General features: G+C 33.7%; 1 protein-coding gene across 50 annotated transcripts in view; it reads right to left on the minus strand.

Moving 5' to 3' along the window:
* Positions 1–6,691: 6,691 nt before the first annotated feature.
* The window catches only part of mtd (TLD domain-containing protein mustard), a 380,034-nt gene continuing 360,464 nt past the window's right edge, over positions 6,692–26,261 (minus strand). For all 50 annotated transcript variants that reach the window (XM_085951044.1, XM_085951051.1, XM_085951049.1 and 47 more), the window contains 4 exons: positions 17,577–17,695; positions 9,978–10,137; positions 8,503–8,843; positions 6,692–7,022 (listed from right to left, as the gene is read on the minus strand). In XM_085951044.1, coding sequence (XP_085807170.1) covers positions 6,887–7,022; positions 8,503–8,843; positions 9,978–10,137; positions 17,577–17,695 — 756 coding nt within the window. In that variant the 3' untranslated portion in view covers positions 6,692–6,886. The remainder of the gene's footprint in view (positions 7,023–8,502; positions 8,844–9,977; positions 10,138–17,576; positions 17,696–26,261) is intronic.

Raw genomic sequence — 26,261 nt, forward strand, 5'->3', positions numbered from 1 at the left:
ACGTGACCATTGATAAAAATATAATATATATTTTTATTATTTATTTATAATACAATATAATTACATACTGCCATCTATCCGGTAATGCACAAAGATTTACACGTTTAAGCTTATTCTGAGAATGTACAGATGACCTTCTTTAATTGGTAGAATTCTTCGATAAAAATAAATCGCTATCGTATATTATATTTTATTGAAGGTTAGTCAATAATAATTATTTGTTGCCATCTTTACAAACATACAATGAATAATAATTATAATAATTACAGTAATGATACAATAATAAAACAGATTACACTTTTTTTAATAACTAGTTAATCATTTTCATTTAATCATAATAATGTAACAATATGAGTCTCTCTCTATGTGAAGCGTAATGTGGTTGGTTAATATAATATTCATAATTTCTTTTTTTTTTGTTTTTCTTTTCGACATAAATCATCATTATTTGACAAAGCTTTCGGCGCATGTTCCATTCTGCACCATAATATACCAAAACGATAATCTATTTTGTGGGATGTTACGGTAAATTGCGGTTGCTTGATATATTAGATTGAATGTGAAAATAAAACTACCATATTTCCAACAAAATGCCATTAATATTTATTACTTTAGGACAGTTGTTTTAAAGATGTGGGAACCATTTAGCCACGGAAATCGAGTCACTTTTCTTCAATTAGATCTGTTCTGACAGGTTACTTCATTTGAGTCAGTAGGAAATACGATTGTATTGCGCAATATCATTGTAACACGCAAGTCTGCTTTTTAATCTTCGTCATTCATGACTATTGAAGAAACAATCATGTCATCAAGCGATGAATCATGAAAACTTGCTTATGATGTCATGAAACGGTATAATATTACATTTGTACAAAAGCTGTTCACTGTTTCACAGGCATTCTCTGACTTTAGAAACAGAGCTTTTAGCAATGAATTCATGAGTCAGTCATGAGACATGGTGATGGTGCACTGCTGATTTACGAACAGGCTCTGACTAATGTAGTTTTAATCAGTTGTACATGAACGTCCCACGTCTAGAACCATTTCAATTCCAATGTTGTTAATTTTTTTTTTCATTTGATAACATGACACGGACACTATTGAAATGCACTTGCTGTATACCTAATGAGAACCCGCCACAGTCAGTGACAGCCATTTGGCAAACGTCATATTTCATATCTTGTGCCAAGAATTAAATAAATGATCCATAATTTTTTTTTAATATGGAACATGCGTCAAGAGCTTTGTAAACAGTGCCACACTACTTCAAAATGTCTACTCAAAACAGCAGCGGATAATAATATTAAATATACATAAATATATATCTCGTTTCTCGCTCAAATATATAACTCTTTACATACAATATTACATACACACGTGCGCTCTCTAGTTAACAAGCGCACTCACCATTTTTATACACAAGTGTGCCCAGCTCGTAGAATCTACGCTTCGAAATTAATTTAATTCTAACAATGTACAAATAATGACAAGAAACATGAGTGTTGCCACACACCAAAAATAAACAGTTTGAGATTGTGATGAAATATTTTTTTTTTACAATCACACCGTTACGGTGGATAGGACTTTTGCGGCCGAGAAGCATGGTATATAAGCCCTTTCACCGCAATACAAGAATTTTGGAACATCGAAAAATGTGTGTATTATTCGATTGTATTGACAATACAAATATTGCGATCTTCGATTTGGCATTTGTGAATAAAATAAAAGAGCTAAAAACAAAAACACCCGACGCAGGTGAATTATTTAAGAAACAAAAGAAGAAAGAATTCTAATTAACAACAATGCACTGAACACAAATGGTAGGTTAACTAAAAAAAATGAAATGGCACAATTTTCTTTTAATATTACATACTTTAAATTACACACCTCTTAAGAGTTTGTTTTTTTTTTTAATTCTTTTTACAGAGCAATAATAATTTTATTAATAATTACATCTTTATTCAAAAGCCAAAAAGAAAAATAAAATAACAACGTCTTACTAATATTAACATGATACATCATCATTTTCAGATAGTATATTTTTTGACTCGATTTGTGTTGTAACAAAACGGAAACAGGAACAAAAAAACAAACAAGTAAAAAGTTCCAAGTGCCAAAATATACATTGAATAAAACAAAGATCTAACGTATCTCAGGAGCAACAAAGACTTATATCACATAATAAGTTCTATTCATTGCTTCTACGTGTAATGTGGACTAATTAAAGATTCAATTATTTATTTAGACCTACTTTGTGAATATTGATAATTGACTTGTTTCTGGAAACAATTGGCACTTGGAACCTTTCACTATTATTGATATATATTATATTTTTTGCAAGCGGCAGCGCCTTAAAAATGGCCATCGAATATAATCTATTTACTGTCTAAAAACGAAAACACCTATTTTATATACCTTCAGTTATAATAATGTAAAGAGTAGTAATGGAGTTCTATGAACTTCCTGATATCAAATTCAATCATGCTATGCGCTAGTTGATATTACAATATATGTATATTATTATATTATAATGTTTTATATAAATATTTTACAATATTATGTATTACGAAATGTTTCGTTTATACGTTTTCTTCAATTCATTAATTTTTACACAGACGAATATTGAGTGTTATTATTTTTTATTGAACAATTTGGTCAGAGGGCTAATTATTGAGCGAAACTGAAATTGGGCCATCCAAAACACCGTCATTACAAACCTAAACGACCAACCGAACAATAATTGAAAATGAGAATAAATGAGTTTAGTCACTTAGCCCCTTTCCCTGTTTTTTGTGCATGGAAAAATCTGAGTTATTCAGATCCTCAATTCGTTTTATGGAAATGAGAGATTGTCAGAAATTTAATATTTATATTTAAAAAGCAAAATTTTCCTCATGCTTGTGATTAGATTGTCTCTAATTTGGAAATAAATACAATTAGCAGTTGATAGGGTTCTGGATACAATTCTCAATTGGATTGAAAATTGTACTTTTCAATTTACCAAGCCTTGTGATAAAATTATGAAACGTATCATTGAGTACAAAATGAAGAAGATTTATTAACACTAGCAGAACGAACATACGGCTATTACCGATTAGCGTGACCCAAGTTCAGTTTCGCTTATGCAAAATACAAATTTATTATTGTTTCACTTTTTCCGCGGGCCAAAACGGCAACACGCGCGGTCAAAGATCAAGTAGCAGTAGAAGAAGAAGACGTTAGTTATCCCTACGTAATGATTGTTACAAAGTTTTTTTATAATCTTTACCCAAATACACTGATAGCTCCTAAGGTTCATATTTTCGTATTGTTTTAACGATTGATTATTGGGCGTACTATTTTTACGCACCGTGATGCTGTAACTGACTGCGAGTGCGTTAACGATCATTTTCAAACACGTTAATAATAATTTTCAAATATTGTTAACAATCATTTTCAAACATTGTTAACAAATACTTTTCAAATATCGTTAACAAAAATTTTCAAATCGTTAACGCATTAAATATTGTTTTAAAAAAAAAAGTTTTACACAAGATTTGCCTGCCGGAAAGAACAATTTTCATCAAATATTATCAGCGACATGGGCTACATTAGGATGTTGAAGTATGTTAATATAAAATTAACATCAAAAATATTACGACATTTGATATGAAAAGTAAAATATTGCTGTTTTCCCAACAGGCGATCTCCCAAAAACGAGTGTATTTATATAAATTTAATATATTGAGTAATTACTTTAATGGTATTGTTAAGAGTACAATAATCCAAAAGCACTTAGATCTTTTTAATAATTTTAGTCTCAATATATTGTAGCGTTAAAAGACATAAATGAATAGTACAATCTTCAGCCGAGTGAAGAACATACGGAATACAATAGAATCTGACCAGAATTTTTAACTGCAGTTTTTTTTTTAATAAATTTCTTATTCTATAATCAGACGTTTTGTGTATTTAGTCCCTTTTGACGCGCGTTCGATTAATTCGGAAATACCCATCCCAGAGTCGTGAACGCTAGCGCCATCTTGCCATTTTGTATTTTGCACTCTGCTCTAGACCCAGTCTAATGCTACACCGTCCCGCCCGCATTACAGTAACCGAGTTCTCGAATTATCGATTAGAACTTCATGTTAATCTCGAGGCATATAAGTCCTAAACGAATTTATATAGAAATGAATACCGATACAGTTAGTAACTCTTTCCATACTTTGAAATATTAAGAAACTGTGGCAATCGTCCTAAAGAAGAGTTTAAATTTTATTAGGTACCTACATCACAAAACAAACTCATTATTTTTACTAAATTACAATTGAAGGTAATCCGGATGACGTGGAATAAGAACAACTCAAGAAATATAGATTACTTTGATGATATTCCTACTATTTTATAACAACTAAAACACAGGATCCGGGAACATCTGCACTCGACAGGTACATTATATTCAAACAATTTATATCAATTTTTTTGCTACTTCGATTTACATCAAATTAAAAAAAAGCCTCCGAAAATAATATGAAAATATACTCACGCTAAATAGGTCCTATTATTTATATTAATGTGATAAGGACAGCAATAGATTTAATAATTATAACGAAAAATATCACTTAAGACTTTTCTATTTTTTGGCACTTGGATCATTTGCGTTAAAAAAAAATTGATACATAATACCTATTATATCAGATGCATTTAATACCATACGGGTTTTAAAAGTTGTTTATTTGAATGTGTCAATATTATGAATGATCGAGAGACTATGGCTTTACGATTAACGGGTATAATATTATATCTCCACATTTAGTACATAGACAATAAATAAACATAGACACATAATGACGTGTTATCTAATAGTTGAGTATTTATAAAATGACAGTCACCGTAATATCATATCGACTAACATATTATTATTAGAGTTACACATAATAAACATTTTGAAACTAATTTTAATATATATATATTTTTTGATGATAATCATGTAACAAATAGCACTAACGATTAGTTCATATTGCAAACGTACAGGCAATAGTATGGCAACACTATTATTTTAACAAATACTGGTGTCCGATATATCACTATACATTCAATAAAACGAGAAAAGCGTGTTAATGCAATCAGTGTCGCCGTTTCAATTCCGCAATACAAAGTACTAACTGACAAAAAGTGCGACAATGTTGTAAACGACATCTTCGATTCAAACCTACAAGGTTCTACCTGACAAAAAAGTGCATTATTAATGTTGTAAACGACTTCCTCGATTCCATCTTACGAATAAACCAAAAAAATACAATAATGTTTTGATTGATCAATTAAGATTTACAAGGTTCTAACTGACAAAAAGGTGCATTAATGTTGTTACAGGCTTCCAGAAATCTATCCGATAAATTTAATCTTCAATCTGACAATAAAGTGCAACAATGTCATAACTGACGTCCCCAATTCAAATCTACAAGGTTCTAACTGACAAATAGTGCGACACTGTCGTAACTGACACCATATTAATGACACACATAGAATCATACAATTATGTTGTATACATGTATACAATGTACTCCTTATTATTAATAATGCAACAATCTAATTGACACCAAAAAAGTTTGCTCAGATATTGATTTACGCTAAGTCTAGATGAATTCCTCCACATTGTGCTACCGTCTTCCATCATATTTTATAATATATTAATATGAATACGTGCGTTCGTTCGATCGTATTGAAAAATTCATCCTCTTTCACGCGAGTAGAAAATTAAAATTTAAATATCATTATGATAACGCGTGATTATGAATATAAATTTTCAATGGCTTACGTAACGATTAAAATTAAACTAAAAATCAATTACTAATATAATAATTCTATCCTGAATAAATAAAAATAATTGTACTATTCCTAGTCTGTCCTAAGCTTAATAATTTCAAAAATCTTTACGCAAAAATTATCAACCTCGTTTGATGCCATCAGGGCTTCAAATTTTACAATTTATTATCAAAATGACTTTACATTACCAAATTATTACAGCAACAGCATTTGATAATACAGTTCACTTAATCAATCAACAACATCCTATGTAACAAGCTCACAATTCCATGCTAACCAATGTAACAACATCCTAAGTTCATTTAATTTTTGCTACATAGATTCTTTTCATCGAAAGACACTGGCCAAGTTGTAAAACAGTTTGCCGACTGAAAAACATACATGCAACAGGTGACATATTTTTGCGTAAACCCCAAACAGAGTGCAATATATAATGCCACAGATGACGCGGGCGCACCGACCTAACCTCAAACTCTACGAATACTTTGCGTTATTTCGAGAAAACCCTAATCTCCGTAACGTTTACTGTTACAACCGTGACCCCCCTTCGCTCGAGCGTCCTAGCCCCGAAGCGCGGCTACGGCGACGCGGCCGTTTGACCGTAACCCCCCGAAATCCTATCGCCGCATCTAAAAAACACCGGAATATTTCAATTATATTATTCCCCGAAAATATGTCTCCATTCTACAAACAACACGATGATGATGCACCATTAAAACAGCGTCTATTACATATATATATAATATATATATATATATTATATATTAACATTACACTGTCGACGATGATAACTGCAATTTCTAATATATATCATATTTGCTCATCCTAAAAAACATCTAGGTTATTTAGTATATATTATACATCAAAATATTACTCTCTTTCCTTTCTCTCTTTCATAATATTGACAATAAGTGCTACGGCATCGACGCGAGGCCGATACGGCACGTCTTACGAAGCGTCCACACGTTGTCAGAAGCGTTTTGCTATTTATCGTAACAGTTGGCTAAGCGAATACGGTGTGTGTGTGTTTTTTTGAATAGTTTTGGTAGTGTCCCCGGTTCACCTGACTCTGCAGGAGGGATTATATGAAGGCCCAGCACTCCAGGATCTTGACGATGAAGTCCTCCTGGGTGGAGAGGGGCTCGTTGCCGTACGTGGTGCACGACTGGGTCCTGCCTTGGTTGAGGTCTCCGTCCAACCAAAGACCAAATTTGCCACTGGAAATTTCACAAATCACAATAATTAATCACAAGATTTAAGAATGCAGCATACGTTATTGTACATACATAATATGGAACACCTCAGAAACCTCATACCTATCAGAAAAAATGTATTTGAAAAAAATTGTACTGAGAAATTGTACAAGCACAATATGCATCCATTGGATTCCGGCTAATGTGTTTTACCAATTCAGCAATCTGTACAATCTGTACAATCTGTACAATCTGTACAATACTAATAATATCAAAATTTACAAACAACTATGTGTCCGAGGTGTTATCTTCAAATCAGTTAATATTATATTTCGGTAAAAAACATTAGCATTCCAACACAAACCTTAAATCATTTCTTTTAAAAATATGGAAGTTTTATTTATCTTGTATGCTGATATAATATTATCTTTTTACCATATCAACTTTTTTTCACATCTCCCAATTTCTGAATAAAGCACTATGAAGCACAAGTGACCAGTTGCGCAAACATTACGCAAACCTACTTCAGTGTAGCATACTAAAAGTCAACCGCCACTGTCGACTACGGGTGAGATTGAGCTACATGCGTTGCTGCTAGAGGCGCTGACAGTAAACGTCAGATATAATGTCAACGTAATATTGCAGAAAGCTATATTTACATCTATTGTGTTTTGTCTTTTACATATAACTATTACCGTTGAAAGTGTTATTTTGTGTTTAAATCCTCATTTAAGTATTTATTGTGATTGTGTAATACAGAAACACACATATTTGTTTGCAAAATACAGTAAGACGTAACTAGCTTATTTAAAGATTAATTGGCTACGTACTTCAACAATGAATGGTTTAATAATGCAACGTTAATGGGTAAGTACTGATTAAATATGAAGTCATTACCAAAATGGATAAAAATATTATTTAATTTCCATGAAATTGACAAACAGTTCCGTCATGACATGCTTACTTTCTATCTTACTCTAACGCATGGACAGGAGGTTTAAGCGTGCCGAATGCTTTCTCACTCGCACTTATGGTTCGTTTTTCTATTCCATTCAAAGCTCTATACATACAATATCTCCTGTAAAAGTAAAAATTTTACATGGTTCAGTCGAAGCGGTTCGGTGACGTGTTTTGCAGTGCTTCATTCGGAAATCGGCCTCCTGGTCAGATGCAGATATCTTTTAATGTCACTTTGTGACCAATAAAGTTGCAGCTCTAATATTTTGCCACATCAAAGAATGTACAATTTGGAACATATGACAGAAAACTTAAAAAGTGAAAAAACTGCAGTTATAACTGTCTGACAAAAAATATAAGTAAGTATAACTAGGCATTTGGTCGTTAGTTAAGTTAATTTAATGGCGACATCTTTGCATCTGGCCCTATGTTTTGAGGTATTGATAGTATGCGAGGTGTTCAATCGATCCGTTAGGTTTATGCCCAGGATCCAAGCAGATTGATTGATTGAACCGGTGGCTCGTTAATTATTAGAGAGATGACTCACTCTCCGGCCCCGATGGAGATATTATCGTTACTCCCCCTAATGAAGTACTGGTTGTCCCCTGTCCACTGCCAGACGCGGAATCCAACTGCTGGTGAAGCGGGCGCCTCATCCGTTGCAGTCCCACTCTCCTGGGGGATTGCACCTCCGTCCGTAGTAGCCGTGAGTGTGGTGTTGGGGGAATGAGGAGGAGGCGAGGTCCCGGTAGAGGGATGGGGGCCCCTTCTGGCAGGGGATGTCGCCTGCTGCGGGGGACTTGCGCAGAACGAGAAGAGGAGGGATTCTCCGGTGCCGTAGAAGTGCTCGGATGGATGCAGAGCGCAGGATGTGAGGGCTCCGAATACCTGCAAAATGAAAATTTGATTTTCTGTAATTTGCACATTAATTTAAATTTAAAGTTGTGTTTTTTCCTAAATATAACAGTAGTCAATGGTAAACTGAAATGATTAATTTAGCTGCAGATTTTACACCAGGGAACTAAACGATGAGCAAATATGAATTTTGAACTATGTCATTTTATTCTAACAAGAACATTATCTGTTACGCAGGTGCTCTATTGACGAGCGCAAAAGTCTGAGGATAATAAATCGTCCGATTTGTCTATGCTCTGCTACTGATCAACTGACAATCAACGAACGAGTAAAAAAGTCGAGCTTTGACAGTTGTGATCTAGGGGCGGCAGGTTATATGAAAGTATGGTGAAGCAGGCTGGTATGATGAGGCGGGCTGGTAATCAAGTTGGGGCAAAATTTCCACGTTAACATTATATTATATGGGTACATTATAATGACCAAGGTAAATCCTCCGTGATGCAATGAATTTTATTTATCGTGTCGCTATTTCTCGTAAGTTGTCGGCTAATGTTGGCCTGCTTCATTCAGTTGTATGAGAAAGCCGATTCCGTGCCACTCTTTTTATTTAATATCTCTATGGTTGTGATAGTTTAAAATACCGTAATCTCTTCAGATAGTCCTGAAATATTATGTAATTTACATGTAGATTTGCATAAAATAATATAAGAATGAAAATAACACAAATTTTATATTTTCTACTGCCCTGAATCGTAGCGATATGTGGGGGCCCGCATAAGAATTTCATAAATTCAAATAAAGATGTTTAGAACAATTACAAATTTTTTTCGGTCTGAATGATTGCGTATTAATGTCATACATCCACCAGATTCCAGCCAATGTAGTTTACCAATTTTATCACTTGCACCCTACCTAATTACAATGAAGTTAACTAATAGTCATGCAACAATTTCACAAATATTGGCGACTGGCCTTTGTCATTACTAACCTTGATTAAATTTTTTTAATCAAGGTTAAAGTAAGTAAGTTTTTAAGTCTCAATATACTTGCACAATTTAATAATGTGTATAACTTGAAATTCTTTTTATTTATATCGAATTTAGGTTTGGTGCGGTCACAGTAGTAGTGTTCTGATATGAGCGATGCCCGAATGAAAGTGTCGCTTACGTTGTATGCGGTATCCTGGATGACCAACAGCACTGGACTGTCGACCCGCTGCATCTTGCGGTACATGGAGTTGAGGGAGAAGCCGTGGACCGAGCTGGAGAAGACCAGCGACCACATGTAGCCCTGCGCTCGCGCCGGCAGATAGCCGCATAACTTCTCTCTGAAAATAACACACACAATAGATTGGATAAGTATTGTCGGCAGAAACTTTAAGAAAATCATATTGCAGGTTAATTTACAGTAAAAACTAAACTTATGATCAGGGCCAAACTTACCACATAGCTCAGGCCTCCCTGAATTCCGAAAAATAAAATACATTTTTCCACAATCTTTGCTTCCATAAAAATTACTTAGTTTAAATGCTGGTTTCCCAAATCTTCTCTAGCACTGTCATTCTACAACGTTTTTCTTAGCTCGTATTCTTATTTGTCCGGTGGTTGTTTGTCCGGTACAAATCTTGCAATCGATTTTTAACTAACTTCCCGACTAACTAGACATTTGAAACTTTTAGAATATATCAGAACACGATGCCAATGCATTTTTTCAATACTTTTAGCCATCTTTAAGTAGAATTGATTTCATTTTCAGTTAATTCTGTTTTTTATGAAAAGTTAATTCGGAAGAAATCCGTAAAAAGTAAAACTATTATTGGTTGCTAAGTGGGTCCCAGCAACTAAATTATTAATATTAATATATACGTGCGTTACTATGGAAATCAATATGACATTTCAGTAGTATTTCTATTAAGTACAAATTTTTTTGATCGTTTAAGCTAGTCAAGTCAAGTTTATATGATTCAACAGAAAATTTAAAAACGTTGCATATAATTCTTTTTATCTTGTAATTATTTTAGTTAATTACAGTTAGGAACACTATATTGTCAAAATTATTGAAAAAACCTTCTTCTATAAAGTTTGAGCCTAAATATATGAAATTTAAGCAAAAAAGGACAACAAGTCCACTGATTAAGTCGGCTAATTGACTTCGCATTGCAGGTTCATTTGCAGGGAACTTCACACTACTGCTATGTTTATTTACCAATTTGCAGGGCGTATAAAAAGACAACCCGTCACGGTCAGTAGATAAACAGTCAATAATGAATACTACACTTTGGCATTATTATTTATATGAAAAATTATGTAAAATTTGTGTAAAACAGTTTATAACAGTAGATACCCAAGTAAGTGATCACAATAAACATACAAAATGGCCGCCATTATATATGAAAGGAAATCGGAATGAAACTGAGCGATATTAATATTTGTGGAGTTTACAAACTTTACCATGTTTCATGAGCTTACAAAATAATTTCAAATGTCAAAAGGGCACACTGCAAGCGGCTGGGCGATGCGCGCACTGCGAAGGAAGCCTAAGGCCCGTTTCAGACGGGACACCGGTGTCGCGCTCGTATATAATATAGGAGGCCTTTGTATTGTGTTTATGAACGCCCCAGAGCCAATGAGTCAACGCATAATTTCGCATTATAAATTATAATATAAAACTGGCTGCGGTAATAAAAATAAGTGTATCGGCGGCTTGAAAATGTAGCGGCCGATGGAAAAGTGTACCGGGCACTCGTTCACTCATTAGCTCTGGGGCATTCATAAACATAATACAAAGCCACCTTTTTTAGAATACACAGGCCTCCTTTATTATTACGAGCGCGACACCGGTGTCCCGTCTGAAACGGGCCTAAACGACACTTGCTTTGAGCATCAGACGGCCACTCGCGGTGTGCTTTAACCCTAAGTTTCTATTTATTTATAGTCCAAATCATTTGGTAATTCGACTACCTCGTGGAATAATGCACCAACTCAAAATAGTGTGTTTTATGTTTTTTAAGCTATTGTTGCATAGAAAAAAATACCACACCGGCCAATTTTTTTTGGATTTTTTTCTCGAAAAACACCCAAAATACTGATTAATATAATACTCGTAAGTAGAGTTATGATTATATAAAATTTTTGTAATATCTTAAATAACATGGAATAATAATCCACCTGTAGTTGGTATCACAAGTTATTGTTATTATTTTTAAGATATAAATTATAATTTAAATAATATTTGCATAAAATAAACGGATTTTGCTACACATTTTTTTGATTGGTTTTTTGCTTTCCTGAAAAGTTGATAATTTAGAGTTAGTGTGTTATTCCATGAGGTAGTCGATATATGATATTATTTTTGCGATGATCACATGGTAATTAGGTACCAATATTTTTTAATTGTACGCGTAGAGATATAGAATTACAAATTCCCAGCTACATGTATGTCCCATTTTGTTTATAATTTTTGTTGACATAAAAATTACTTTTTTAAAATTCTAATATTTTTCTGCTAACCTGCGTATCTTCTTTCTGCCATAATTTAGTTAACGACAGTTAGGAATACTGTATATAATATCGTCTCTGTTCTGGCAGAACACACTAACTGGAGAATACTAGTTTTGAGTAATTTGACTTTGAAGTTGTTAAAATGTTTGAAATGGTCTATCATGTGAGTTTATTAAGCAATTGTAAAAAGGATGACTTTAAAATAAAAACTGTTTATTTATTTAAGAAGGTTTCCAGACGGTAAAGAAATAAGGAACATTTTGGTATAACTAACTCAATAGAATTAGTGTCTTCTGCCAGAACAGTGACGATATGTACTAAAACATTATGTTTGTTTCGATTTCGTCCAATAAAACTGCCAACATAAAACGAACTGTTTACAAGAGTAAAACTCCAATTAAAACACTGTTAAACAAATTGATTTATTATTGAGCCAGCTAATCATTTAAAACAATGCAAAATTATTAACCAGTTGCGTTACAGAACAGAGCATGAGAATCTTAATAAATTAATTGACTTTTTTTTATTCCACTCTTTCCTATTTTAATAACATTGACATTGGCTGACATTCGCGACAGATAAAATACAAAATGGGTCTATTTTGTCTAGTGAGTAGTCAATAATATTTTAATTGGAGACGCCTATAGAATAATGAATCATTATTAGTCGTTATAAAAATTAATTACATACAGACAATAATAATTGTTTTAAAGATGACTGCTGCAGTCATTATGAACGATAATTTAAAACATTACAAGTCTTCGCTGTAGGATTGGTTTGTCGAATAGACCAAATGTCAAATATGTTCAGGAGACGAAAAACAAATTTGATTATCCTAAATTTAAATACATGAAAGTATTTAAATTGTTGTTTTTACAGCATATTATGAATGCTGTTTTCATTACAAAGCAATATAAAGAAAAGGATAGTCCTGGTCCATTTAGATACAAAAAATCATTCTGCATTAAAAGATCGATAACGGATATTCGACAAACCAATCCTATAGCGACGTGGACTTTACGAGACATTAATTGTAAGGACAGTGCTCGCCATGTTTCTAAAACAGACACCTATTTTCGATTGAAAAATCAAATGACTTAGATCCGTTTCACACGAGTTTCCGCATTTACATATAAACGAATGCTACACTCGTGTGCCCCCGTCTGAACGCGCCCATTCAGTTATGCGTAAATACGGCCACTCGCCACGCCGGTGGCTTGCCACATGTGTCCCGTGTGAAACGGGTCTTAGTGTCTGTTTGTGTCGTCCGCGCCGTCTTGTCTTTTAAATATGACGCATCGGAATATTACAGTAAACATTGGATAGTAGTACCAATTTATGAGTGATACGGGGTTTCCATTGGCCACAAGCCTTGCATATCGTAGAATACGAGAAGAGTTGGGGCCAGTCTGTTGAAAAGGCTGTTAAAACAGCAAATCATTCTTGACTCAGGTCCTGACAAAAAAGTACATAATATTCTAATTGCCAAACCCCTTCCATGTAACTAACTAACATACTTAATGCTCTTAGGATAGTTTAGCCGGTTTAGCAACCCCCGTTTCAGACGGGACACCGGTGTCGCGCTCGTATATAATAAGGAGGCCTTTGTATTCGAATAAAGAGGCCTTTGTATTATGTTTATGAACGCCCAGAGCGAATGAGTCATCGCATAATTTCGCGTTATAAATTACAACATAAAACTGGCTGCGGTAATAAAAACAAGTGTATCGGCGGCTTGAGATTGTAGCGGCCGACGGAAAAGTGTACCTTACACGCGTCGACAGCGCGACACCGGTATCCCGTCTGAAACGGGCATTATGCACGTAGAGACGATTTAATTAATCATAAACACTGACAATCGCTCTCTCGTCAACCAGTTGGACACCCATAGACAAAAATTAATAGCCATGTGTCATTGACATTTTTCGACAATTACACAATTTTAATTAGCTTCCCCACGTACCTGCAATATAGAGTAAAGACAACAGAACAAAAGATTAGGTTATCTAAAAATAATTAGATACATATTTAATTCCACGTATAATTATATATATATTAAGTGTTAATTACTTATGTTCACAGAACAACAATGTTACAGATACATTTGTAAAACTGGTTTTTATAACTGACAATGTGTATCAAATGAATTATTGATAAGAAACGCCATCAGCTTAAAATGTGTCGTTGGAGCATTTTGTTTTACGTTCAAAATAATAATGATTACATAGAATAAACTGTGTATTGAAAAAAAAAACAATACATAGTTTTATCAACCAACCAAAGGTGAAAAAGCAGGTAAGTAATAATTATTTGTGTTACATATTACCTTATCGTATTTTAAACATTGCACCACGGAGAATTAGGAATTTCTGTTTTTTACTCAAAAAATGATAAAATACAATTATTTGCTAATTCTACGGTTATAATTTATGTTAGAGATTGAATTGAATATTGAAATAATGCATTTATAGTTACGATGTTCAATATAATGGATAAAATTTTCATTTTTTTTTGCAATTGATTAAACCAATTTATTATAATAAATGGCTTCACATAATATAATAGCCTGATGAATCTACATAGGTAACCGGACAAAACAGAACAGTGACAAATCAGAACAACCGGGGGAAAAATGAAACATTAGTTTTTGTGGAATCTATTTAGGTTAGGTTAGGTCATTATTTCGTTGTACCTAGTCACCCAATCATTTTGAACAAATTATATTGATTAAGATGAGATATCCTAAGCTTGCCGGCAACACCGAGTTAAGTCCCGTTTATTTAAGGGTTTCTAGCGATTAGGAATGCAGAAATTAGGTAAGTATATAATTTGATTTATTATGGCGTATCGAAAATATGTGCTATTAAAAATCTATCAACAATATTGAAATATAAAGAAGTATATTGAAAAACAATTCAATATTAAATTTATATTTTTCCTGAAAGGTTATAGTTATAATATTTATCGTTATTCTGTTTTGTCACTGTTCTGTTTTGTCATGGAACCGTCACATAATAGGTGACTACGGTCTAATACGGCAAAATAAAATCAAAACGCAACCGAAATGAATCCTGAGCTTCGTCGATTGTCAGAAACTGATGAGTGTTGAGCGCAGTCAATCTGCAAGGATGGCACTTGGCAACTGTCACTATAATCATGAGCCCTATAATCTAGTCAGATTTATCGAAAGTCAATGTCTGCAATTAATAGGCCGACCACGTGACACGTATGTAACGAAGTCCGGGAAACCATGGGTTCGGTGGCTTGACAGCCTACAAAGAGACTTTGAGAGAGAAGGAGGACCGGGCAGTGACTGTAGTGCCGTAGTTGAGAAGAAGAATAAAAAAAAATCTTAAAGAATAATCTAATTTACTACTCATTTCATTCATTGATCGAGTGTATTATTAAGTATTTTATAATGTTAATACGTCACTATTAACTTTCTATACCTGACGCAGAGCTGACATGTGTATTATAAAGCTGTTTTGTAAATAATTAATCCATCATTACTGGCATTCTAGTTATAAACATATTAATTATTGACTTGATTAATTATAACATGTGAATCATCGTCTTGAAAAGAATAATTTGAGTGCTGATGAATAGAATGTTAAAATCAATAACGCAATAATTAATTGCCGTACCTACTACTTGTCGTAGGCGCAACGCGTCTTACGTTTTGGGTCTTGGCCCTTGGACTCTAAGGCATAAAGCCCACCAAAAAAGCGCTCGACGCGCTCACTACTGAGTAGGCCCCCTCCCACCCGCGCATTGCCCTTCACCTATGTAATAAGGGGCCCAAGAAACACAAAATAATTATTATTACAGCGTCTCTCATAACAAAGCAATAAAAATATTGTATTATTTCTCGGGGCTTGTAATTAAAATCGGACACGCAATAACTAAACAAAGAGTACACTGTCCTTATATAATGGCTTCTCGCTCGTCTTATCGACGACGCTTCGAGGAGCGTGATTTTGCTTGCTGTGTTCAATGAATGGACTACGTTGTATTTTCTTTAATTCATATCGCTGAGAAAAAGAAAAACGGTGACTCATGGGGCAGGCGGGCACAAGGCGTCGTCAAATCCAGTGTGCGCTGGCGTATTTGATTACGTTGTATTTCCGATGATTTACGCGCCACTTGTAGAAATTTTGCGCGAGCACCCCACTCGCTGCGTCAATGGGCTTTATGCCTTAGACCCTTGGGTCAATAAATTATTATAGAAAATAATTTTTTGATAGAAAACCGCAAAACTGATACCGCAATTACATAGTCAGTATTACCTTGGTCAGGAGAAAAAATGTTTTTTTTTTTTTTTTAATATCTTTGTGATATTCAATATGCCCGCTTTAAAGGTTATGCACTTAGTAAAATCGTTAATTTTCATTCATTTTTGTCATTTTACTGATATTATTTTTTAATCTACTGAGATTATAAAATTTTATCTGGCAACATTAGTCAGAGCAGGTCTGGTAATTAATCAGTTTTAAATTTGATAATAACTTTCAAAAACATTACTTAAAAACTCTAGCTTGCACTAGAAAAAAAACCATAACCAATAGCTGTCTTCGCACGAAAGTGATGATAAAGAAGTACGCTTAGTTTAAACGTAACACAACCAAAATGATTAAGTATCTGAAGCATTACAAAGAATGCTTAAATTCTTAACATTAGTGTATTATTTCGCGACTATTGAGCAGTCATAACGTGATATTCAGGGAACTCAACAATATTGGGAACTGAAATACCCAACAGGTAAGGAGAAGCAGGTAACCGACTCGAGTAAGGAAGAACCGGGATAAACTTAAACACGTGTCAGAAATACGTCATACGCCGAATACTATACTATCATTTTATGCATTGACGCTCATTTAATATTTGTGTATTACACACACTATTGCACGTGCATAACGCGTGTTTCATTTTCGTAGGACATTCACACATTTAAAACCCTGCATCAAAATGTTGTGTTTGAATATAGCATATCGGAATTCTATTTATTAATCTGTTATGTGGTGATATTTTTAATGTTATGACTTGTTATGACGTTATGAAACAACGGCTATCATAGGTTTGTCTTTTTTTGTGGTGAAAAATGTTAAGTATAAGAACTGTAAAGACGTTGACGTTAAAACAAAGTCGTTCTGCCTCACAAAACCATCGGATGGTTGTCTCATTATTAATACAAAGCTCACACATGAAAGCACACCAAATTTGACGTGGAAATTCAAGGTGATGTTCATGAGTGTCGACGATTGCTCACCTGTGTTCAGCTTCGAGTATTTCCGTGGTGCCGATGAGGTCAGGCGGGCAGAACTCCATGTCCACCGACGCCCCGGACGAGTAGAGAGCTCGTCGGAGTTCATCGCTCATAGAAAGCACCTACGCATCAACAAAACACAGTTAAATTCATGTAAAACATAAAAAAGCAACAGTACATAATATTATCCAGTAATAAGAATGGTAAGGAAGCATCAGTTATAAAATAAAATTAACACAAACAATTATTATTATTCAATGGTTGCATTTGTGACACAAAATATTTTCCTAATACATAAATTCAATTATTAATAAAAAAAACAAACTGACCAGTATGGAAGACTATTATAATTATTATGAAAGTGTAATAAAAAGAGGAACATATAAAACATATTTTTGAATAAACTCACATACATATTAGAAACAATCTTATAAAAATATTTTTATCGAATGGGACTTGAAAACACATTCATCGCATTCAGGACGGCTAGCGTTATCCATTTAGCTACCGATACACTTACTAATTACATGTAAATTTTGTTCACGTGCAAGTACGTTAAAACTAAAACCTGGAGAGAACCGAACGCCGCCTAGGAACCAAGGTAAATACTTTCAAATAATACCCCAAATTCCTAGTTATACAGTATGTTCAAAAACAAAATTCAAACGTTCGATTTCGTTTAAATATTACGCTACACAGTCTAGTACATTGGTCGGCAACCTCGGGTAATTGGATTACACACCACAACATTTTGAGTTACCGTCAAGAAATATTTTACACCAATAAAAACATAAGAAGACGTTGAAGATGTAGATAAGAATATAATTGTAAAATATATCAGCGCTTTATAAACGGAATTTGACGCGAGATTTGAGGATTTAAAGATGTATGGTCCAAAGTTTAGCTTTATTATAAAACCGGATGAGGTGGATTTAAACGAGCTTGAGCTTAAATATTTTGAATAACTTGGAATTAGTATACATTGAATTCAAATGTTCAGTTCTACGAACAAATAAATTTAAAGATCTTCGCCAGCATCTTGAAAACACAGAACACGATCACATGAATGCAATATCATCATACTACCATACCACCAAATTTTTCATGCTTAAAAAAATTGCATTTGCTCTATTATCAGCATTTGGTTCAACATATTCTTGTGAGCAAACATTTTCTCAAATGAAATGTGTCCAGAATACTCTGCAAAATCGATTAACACCAGAGAATCTTGAAACCTGTGTTAGAATAATGACAACTATTTGCCAAACGGTGAAAAACTTAAAAAAAAAAAAATTCAAAAAAAGGAAGCCACAAATAAAAATATTATTACTACTATTTGTATGTTTTTATAAAATAAATTTGTATTTACACATAGATATGCAAATATACGTATGATATTATATATACACCTATATGTATATATTTTTTATTTTATAAAATAAAATGCTTTTTAAAAATATTAAAAATTTGTTTCAAACTTTTACCCACTAACCAAATTTTTTTTTTACCCAGTCTCTCAAAAGGTTGCCGACCGCTGGTATAGTACCTAGTGCCAACCGAAGTTTAGCACTTACCCACTTTGAAAATTTCTAATCCTCATCGAAATACGTAAATTTCGCATACGTATTTTGTTGTGAAAATATTATTGAATAATAATCTCACAGAAAGAATTTATTACAATAATTTATTAACCTAGGCAGCTATTTTTATAAAGAAGGGGTTACAATCCTGGAGAAAATTTAAGTCGTTAACGCCGCAGGCGAAAAAAAAATCAACTCCACTGAATCTATTCGAATCACCCAAAGCCTACGCATAATCTGCCTACCCACATGTGCGTCACTGCAGTTAATTAGATTCAAATGAACTCATCCAAATTGTATTTTTGAAACTAGTTACACTACAGAGGTGCTATCGAAAATATTTTTTTAGATCGTGAGAGAAAGCATTTGAGGTCACAAATTGGTGCAACTATGGGATTAGGGATTGCAATACCGAATGAATATAATATCAATACCAGTATTTCGGTATTTCTTATTGAATACCGGTATTCGTAAAAACATATTATAGTAAAAACAAGTATCTATCAATAAATATAGCTATTAAAATCTACTAAAACACTATTTTATAGCAACATACGTACATTTAATATGTTCACATTTATAAATATTATGTATACTCTCCAACAAGAAGATTTAGGCAACAGCCGGAAGACGCTGTTGTCGACTAAATGGGAGGAGCTTGTTGGTTCACAGTTATACCACGTAGCCAAGAAGATGTTGTTCGAGTATAGATCATAATATTTTACAACTGCTAATTTTTACAAATACTATAGGTAAGTCCGGGTAAAGGAAAATCTCTCTCAAATTCAACGTTGGATCAATAGTTATCGACTAATTGGAAATATTTGTCACGAATGTTTTCTTTTTTGGAAATATGTTAATTCATCGTGACAAAATCAATGAAGGATTTTGTTTTGATGTTATTTAACTTTTGTTATTTTCAATCAACCTATTAGCGTTTTGGCAGCATGCAACTTACACATTAAATTTAATATACAATAATATAGTAGTAAGTAATGAAAAAATAACATTAAATTAATTTTCGAAAAACATAAACGGGTATGCTTTCTTAATACCGAAAATACCGGTAAGTATATTGGATTTTTGAAACCGGTATTTCAGTATTGATAAAATCCCTATATGGGATCTATCATTCTGATCGAATTATTACTTTTACTCCCCCAGGGAATGGTCGCGACACAATGCCTTGAATACCACTGCTTTGAAAATGAGTTCGACCGGTTTATGTTGATTGTAAATTTGCAATAGTGCATTATTTACAATCAAGGTCTTCCACTGGAAAACAAGACGACATATTAAGACGTATGTAATGTGCAATATTTTTAATTTAACCGACAACGAAAACACATAAAATATTAACCTTGTCGCCTTTTGCTATTAAAAACAATATAAACATAACATAATGGAGTACGTAGACAATATTATTTTTATTGTTTATTCTTGATTGAGACATATGGTGCTGTTTTGACAGATCCAACGTCGCTGGACATGGAAATTATTATTAATGTCTAATTAAACGATGACAGCTAATTGGACGTGCAATTAACTTTTTACCACAATTGTCCAGTCAACAATTATGATGATGATGACAGATATATTTGTTTAGTTGGGTAGTTGACTGGTTTGTAACACAGTGTAACAAAAATTGTGATGATGGTATCCAAAACAGCGACACCAAACACGAATTACTTAATGGTTATTAACAGTCAACCAATTGAAAGCGTGACTCAATAATACATATCTAATGCAGTGGTGGCGAACCTATAGCACGCGAGATGATTTTGTATGGCACTTTGTATGGCATTAAGCTTAATTTAAATATATAATTGCATAGGTCGATCCAACATATTATAATATTGTCGCACTAACCTCATCAGGCGGCGGGGAATGCCGCGCCGCGAACTTCTAATTTTGATCAATTTACAATGCTTGAGACTACTGTAGCGAGAGAATGCCTTATCTGATCGTAGGAATTCTGGTGTCCATTTGTGCGTAAATAAATAATGAAACTAATTAGGACAATTTGGTAATACATTAACAAATAATTTCATTACTACCCACAAAAAATGAAAAAAAAAAACGTGAAACTTAGCAGTAGTAATTCTGGCAAACAGTTTCAAAATTGGTGGACCGAAATGTATGGCGTAATTTAAAAAAAATGATAAAGCTATAAATGTTTGCTATGTTCTGTGGACGGCATCTAGAACATCATCATTTTTTTAATAGATATTTTAAAAAGTAATTTTTCCCCATAATTGCTCTGCACGTCAGACAGTTGAAAAATAATATTTGGGAGATTTTGGCAGGCGTAGGTACGTAAAAAGGTTCGCCAACCCTGATCTAGTGTCACGGGTCAACAGAGAAATGGGATCAACATCATAGGGTTAACAACATAGAAATAAAAATGAAAATTGCGATAGCAATGAGTGCATTTCTAAAAACGAAAAATCTATAATATATAACTCAGAAAATCCAACGTATTGTGCACTTTTATATAAAAACATGATTTTTAAAAGGTATAACACAAGGCCTAAAGAAAAACGAAACATAAGTGCGAGTGAGAAAGCATTCGGCACGCTTATATTATCTCCGCAATATGGGTAAAATATTTTTTGTAAACGTCACCGGTAAATATTGATTTGAATGACTACATTCATTTAAAAACTTAATTTGAAATTTATCGTTTTTGTGTTAAATATAAAGTTAGTGGTAATTGTTTTTAGTTAATTTAGTAGAAAATATGGTTAACTATGTTGTGCTTAAATTTGCTGAAGCAACGCTGAGAAGAAATGCTGAGCTCTACGGGCTGCACGAAGATTGCAGCGCAGTTCAATCAATTCAGATTGGGAGGCTGTGATGGCTAGGCCATGTGCACCGTATGAATGACAATGAACCGGCAAAGAGAGTGATGTCCAGCAAGAGATTCGCTGGTTGGATGGAGCTGCCAGTGACTGCCGTATTCTGGGGGAAACTGAATTGGAAAGCGGCCACACTGTATAGGGACAGGTTGAGGGAGCTGTTGGAGGAGGTTAAGACCCACACCGGGTTGTCGCGCCCCTGATGATGATGATGACTGAGAAGCAACATGATGTTATAACGTTACATAGTAAAGTTACGTTTATAATAATACAATTGAGGTTCTACATAGGTACGCAAGAAACACGGGACACTTCATTTTGCCGAACAATAGCCACTCTCTTTATATTATGACTCTGAGGCAGTGTTGCCAACCGTACTATAATTATAGTATCTGTACTATAATTTTGGTCTGTGTACTATGTACGATATAAAACAGGTATATTACACCCAAAATACTATAATTTTGAATATCAGAAAAATATGTAAAAAGTAATAAAAATTCGATATTTCCGTTCGATAAATTGGTGCAAAGTACTACAATTTTGCAATATAAGCAGATTTGGAGAACTGGAAAAAAAATCGCTCGAAAAACGAAAAAAAAATCCCTTGACTGGTTTAAAATGAAATTTCTTGAATTTTTCGGTACCTAAGCATTTTTGGTCGTAAGAGGTACCTAAATAAAAAAGGGTTTTGGAGTTTCTCAAATTCTCCGTTATTTTTTTTCCGAAAAACAAAATACCTATACATGTTCAACAGATGACAACGCGTACTATATTTTTTCCTCAAATACTATAATTTGCTCTGTACTATAATTCCACTTTGAAAATATGACAACGCTGCTCTGAGGTATAACACCTATTTATACAAAGACTTATTAGTTTTATTAATAAATAATTAATTGCTGAAAAAATAATCAATGAAATGAGATTTATCGGTATTTTATGAGCTTCCATTTGAAAAATGATAAATTTACCATCAAACTAGTATTCAGCACAATTAAAAAACATCTCGAGCACACGAATGACAGAAACTGTGGGTATTTTATTCCCCAATTGATTTGACGCCTATGTCGTATTATTTCCTAGTATTGTAAATAGGGAAATTAAATTCCGGTTATAAACGGTACCGTGTGCACACAAAATGTCATGCTCGTTGAAACATATTAAGTATTTTGTTAACTCTTACTCAAATAATAGCGATTTACTTGGCAATGAACTATGCACGGAAAAGACAGAGCTGTATTTTTTTCAAATTAATTAAAATACACCTTTTTTTTTTAATAAAGTAAATAATATAGCTTATAATTATAGCTTATATAATTATAGCTTGATACGATTTTAATTAAACGAGCACAGTCGCAGACTCAATCTGTCAACGTTAAAATGGCAATTACATGACACGATTCAGATATCAATTCGATCGTCTCGACAGTTGTTTTGATTGGTTCATAACATATTATGTTGAAATCAAGTGCGCACACAGAAAAATGATATTGAGCGGGGTTCATAATTTACACCGGCTTCAAGCGTGGACCCCAGCACTTTTCCGGGTTCATTGCACAAAACTACAACTACAAAATGACCTACGAGTTATTGCGACCGGTACCATTCACATTGAATGCGCGTGGCGCGTGGCAAACGGTCATAATTATTAGGATCGAGTCCGATTATGTCTTCCGCGCTGTTATGTTATTATTAGACACACCGCATCAGAATATTAGAGTAGATATTGGATGCTTCAGATGGTTACACCAATTATTTGTGAGTTACACTGACACAAGCCTTGTGTCGTAGAATGGTGAAAATAAGGGGGCCAATCCATGGCCCCCTCATCCTGAAGCGGGCCCCTAGACTAGAATGTTTGGAGGGTCCCCCTACCTATCGCAAATGTTAATTAAAAACAGTGTGACTCTCTACATTTGCGTGTTCCAAATGGTGTTCGAGATGAAATTAACGGTAATCAGTGTATTTTTTTGTATCTTTGAACTCACTTGAATTATGGAGTTGTCGAGTATATTGACATACAATAATCAAAAATTACTTGGCACAATCACATATTTTTTAATGTTATTACGCTTGAAGTGAAATAGTGCCGCAGGCGACATTTTTTTACTGTTACAGCAATTTTGTGATGTGTGTTTATCTCACTTGGCTGATCGATCTGCTAAGCCGGGCCCCTCTTTAGCCCGAGCCCTGTCAGTTCCCCCCTTGTGGGGGCCATAGGCCAATCTGTCGAGAAGGCTGTTCGACAGCCAAATCATCCGGGTCACGATTCTCAGACACTCTTAGGAGAAGTAATTTTACGTTCACCTAAATACTTTGTTCCTGAGGGGGGGGGGTCCGAACCAGAAAACCCTCCCCTTGTATACGCGCCTGGTTGTAATACTGATAAACCAAAACTAAACAGTGTTCCCTCAGATTTAAAAAATATATCAAAACAAATAATTTTATATTGTAAAAAATAATGATTGTATTTAGTAATGCATACATTGTCTGTTAACAATGAAAAAGTCAAGCAGGTATCATTATAAAAGTAAACGTCACACTGACAGGCCGTGCCGAGCATAGAAGCTCGACAATTTGCCATCGTATGACTTGGATCGGGTAAAAAATATGTTTTATCAAAATGACATTTATCGATCGAAGTCTGCTCGTCTAACTCTAGATTCAAGATTTTGTAATTTATTCGAATCCCTTATAAATCATGTAACGGCAGTGGCGAATGGTGGAGGTAGGCTGTCAAGATCCGACATAAATAGTGCACATTAAACTTTGTTGGTAATACGTATTTGTTTTTATTGAACTAAGACTACAGTTTACAGATGGTGTTGGCTATTTTTAAAAAATCAATTAAGCCCTGCCTAACCAAACCATAATAGTTTTGGTATAGTTACTTTTAGTGATACGACAAAATTGTGCACACTTTTTCATTCATAGGTAAACATCCAGTTTTTGTTGGATTAGGAATACATTATTAGACATTTCGTTGGTTCATTTTTTTTATTAAGCCCTGCCTAAACCAAACTATAATACCTACTAATATAAAAAATATTTCTATAAAATATCCAAAGTTATGTATGATTTAATAGCATTATTTTAGATATTTTATAGATATACGAGTATTTTTGTACTCTTATTTATAATGGCTTGATTTCGCAGGGTTTAATTGAATTTAAAAAAACTAACCAACACTGTCTGTAAATTATAGTCTGAAAACAAATACGTACGACTGACAAAGTTTAGTGTGCACTATTTATAGCTGATCCAGCCTGCCTCCACCCTTCGCCACTTTGTAACGGAGTAAAGCAAAAGAAATGACGAAACAGGAAATTTTTACAACTATATAAATAATATTTAGTCTTGTGCAATATTATTCCAAATACGCTACTGTCAAACGATTTTCCCGCGCATCTGTCTTATGTTTGCGCAGTGGGTAGCAGTGCTGCACGTTTTGCATTTTCTTTCCGCGGGCAAATCAAATAGAAAAGGAAAACAATTATTAGTGTGACGAATTATTATTTACTATTGTGTTTGTTTAGGCATTTAACATGATTATTTGCTCTACCAAAGTTCACGGAACGCTGCCAAAGCCAATAGAAAGGGCAAGGCGTTGTACGTAATTCAGTATATTTACGCGCGCATTTGCCAGTTATATTATTATCATAAATAGTGCACATAATTTAAAATCCAATTGATTTAAGTTTTATACTTTTACGTCGGAATATTTTTTTCTGTGACCAGAGTTTCACCTCTAGGCACTATGCACACCAGTGGAGAAAGGTGGAGGTAAGCATTTAAGATCCACCATAAATAGTGCACACTAAACTTTGTCAGTAAAACGTGTTTGTTTTCATTGAAATAAGACTACAATTTACAGATGGTGTTAGTTAGTTTTTAAAATTCAATTAAATCCTACGAACATCAAGCCATAATAGATAATATACAAAAAATACTCATCCATCTATAAAATATCTAAAATTATGCAATTAAATCATACGGAACATTGAATATTTTATAGGTAGAATAATATTTTTTATCTATCGTAGCTTGGGTTAGGCAGGGCTTAATGAATTTAAAAGAATGAACCGACAATATGTGTAATAATGTTTTCTTAATCCAACGAAAACAAATAAGTAGAATGAATGAACAAGTATGCACAATTTTGTCTTATCGCCCAAAATATACCAAAACTATTATGGTTTGATTGAGCAGGGTTTAATTGATTTTTTAAAAACTAACGAATACCATCT

Source organism: Rhyacophila brunnea, unplaced genomic scaffold (genome assembly GCF_057557595.1).
Source record: "Rhyacophila brunnea isolate RB1 unplaced genomic scaffold, BYU_Rbru_1.0 scaffold_24, whole genome shotgun sequence".
In the NCBI taxonomy this organism is placed as follows: Eukaryota; Metazoa; Arthropoda; class Insecta; order Trichoptera; family Rhyacophilidae; genus Rhyacophila; species Rhyacophila brunnea.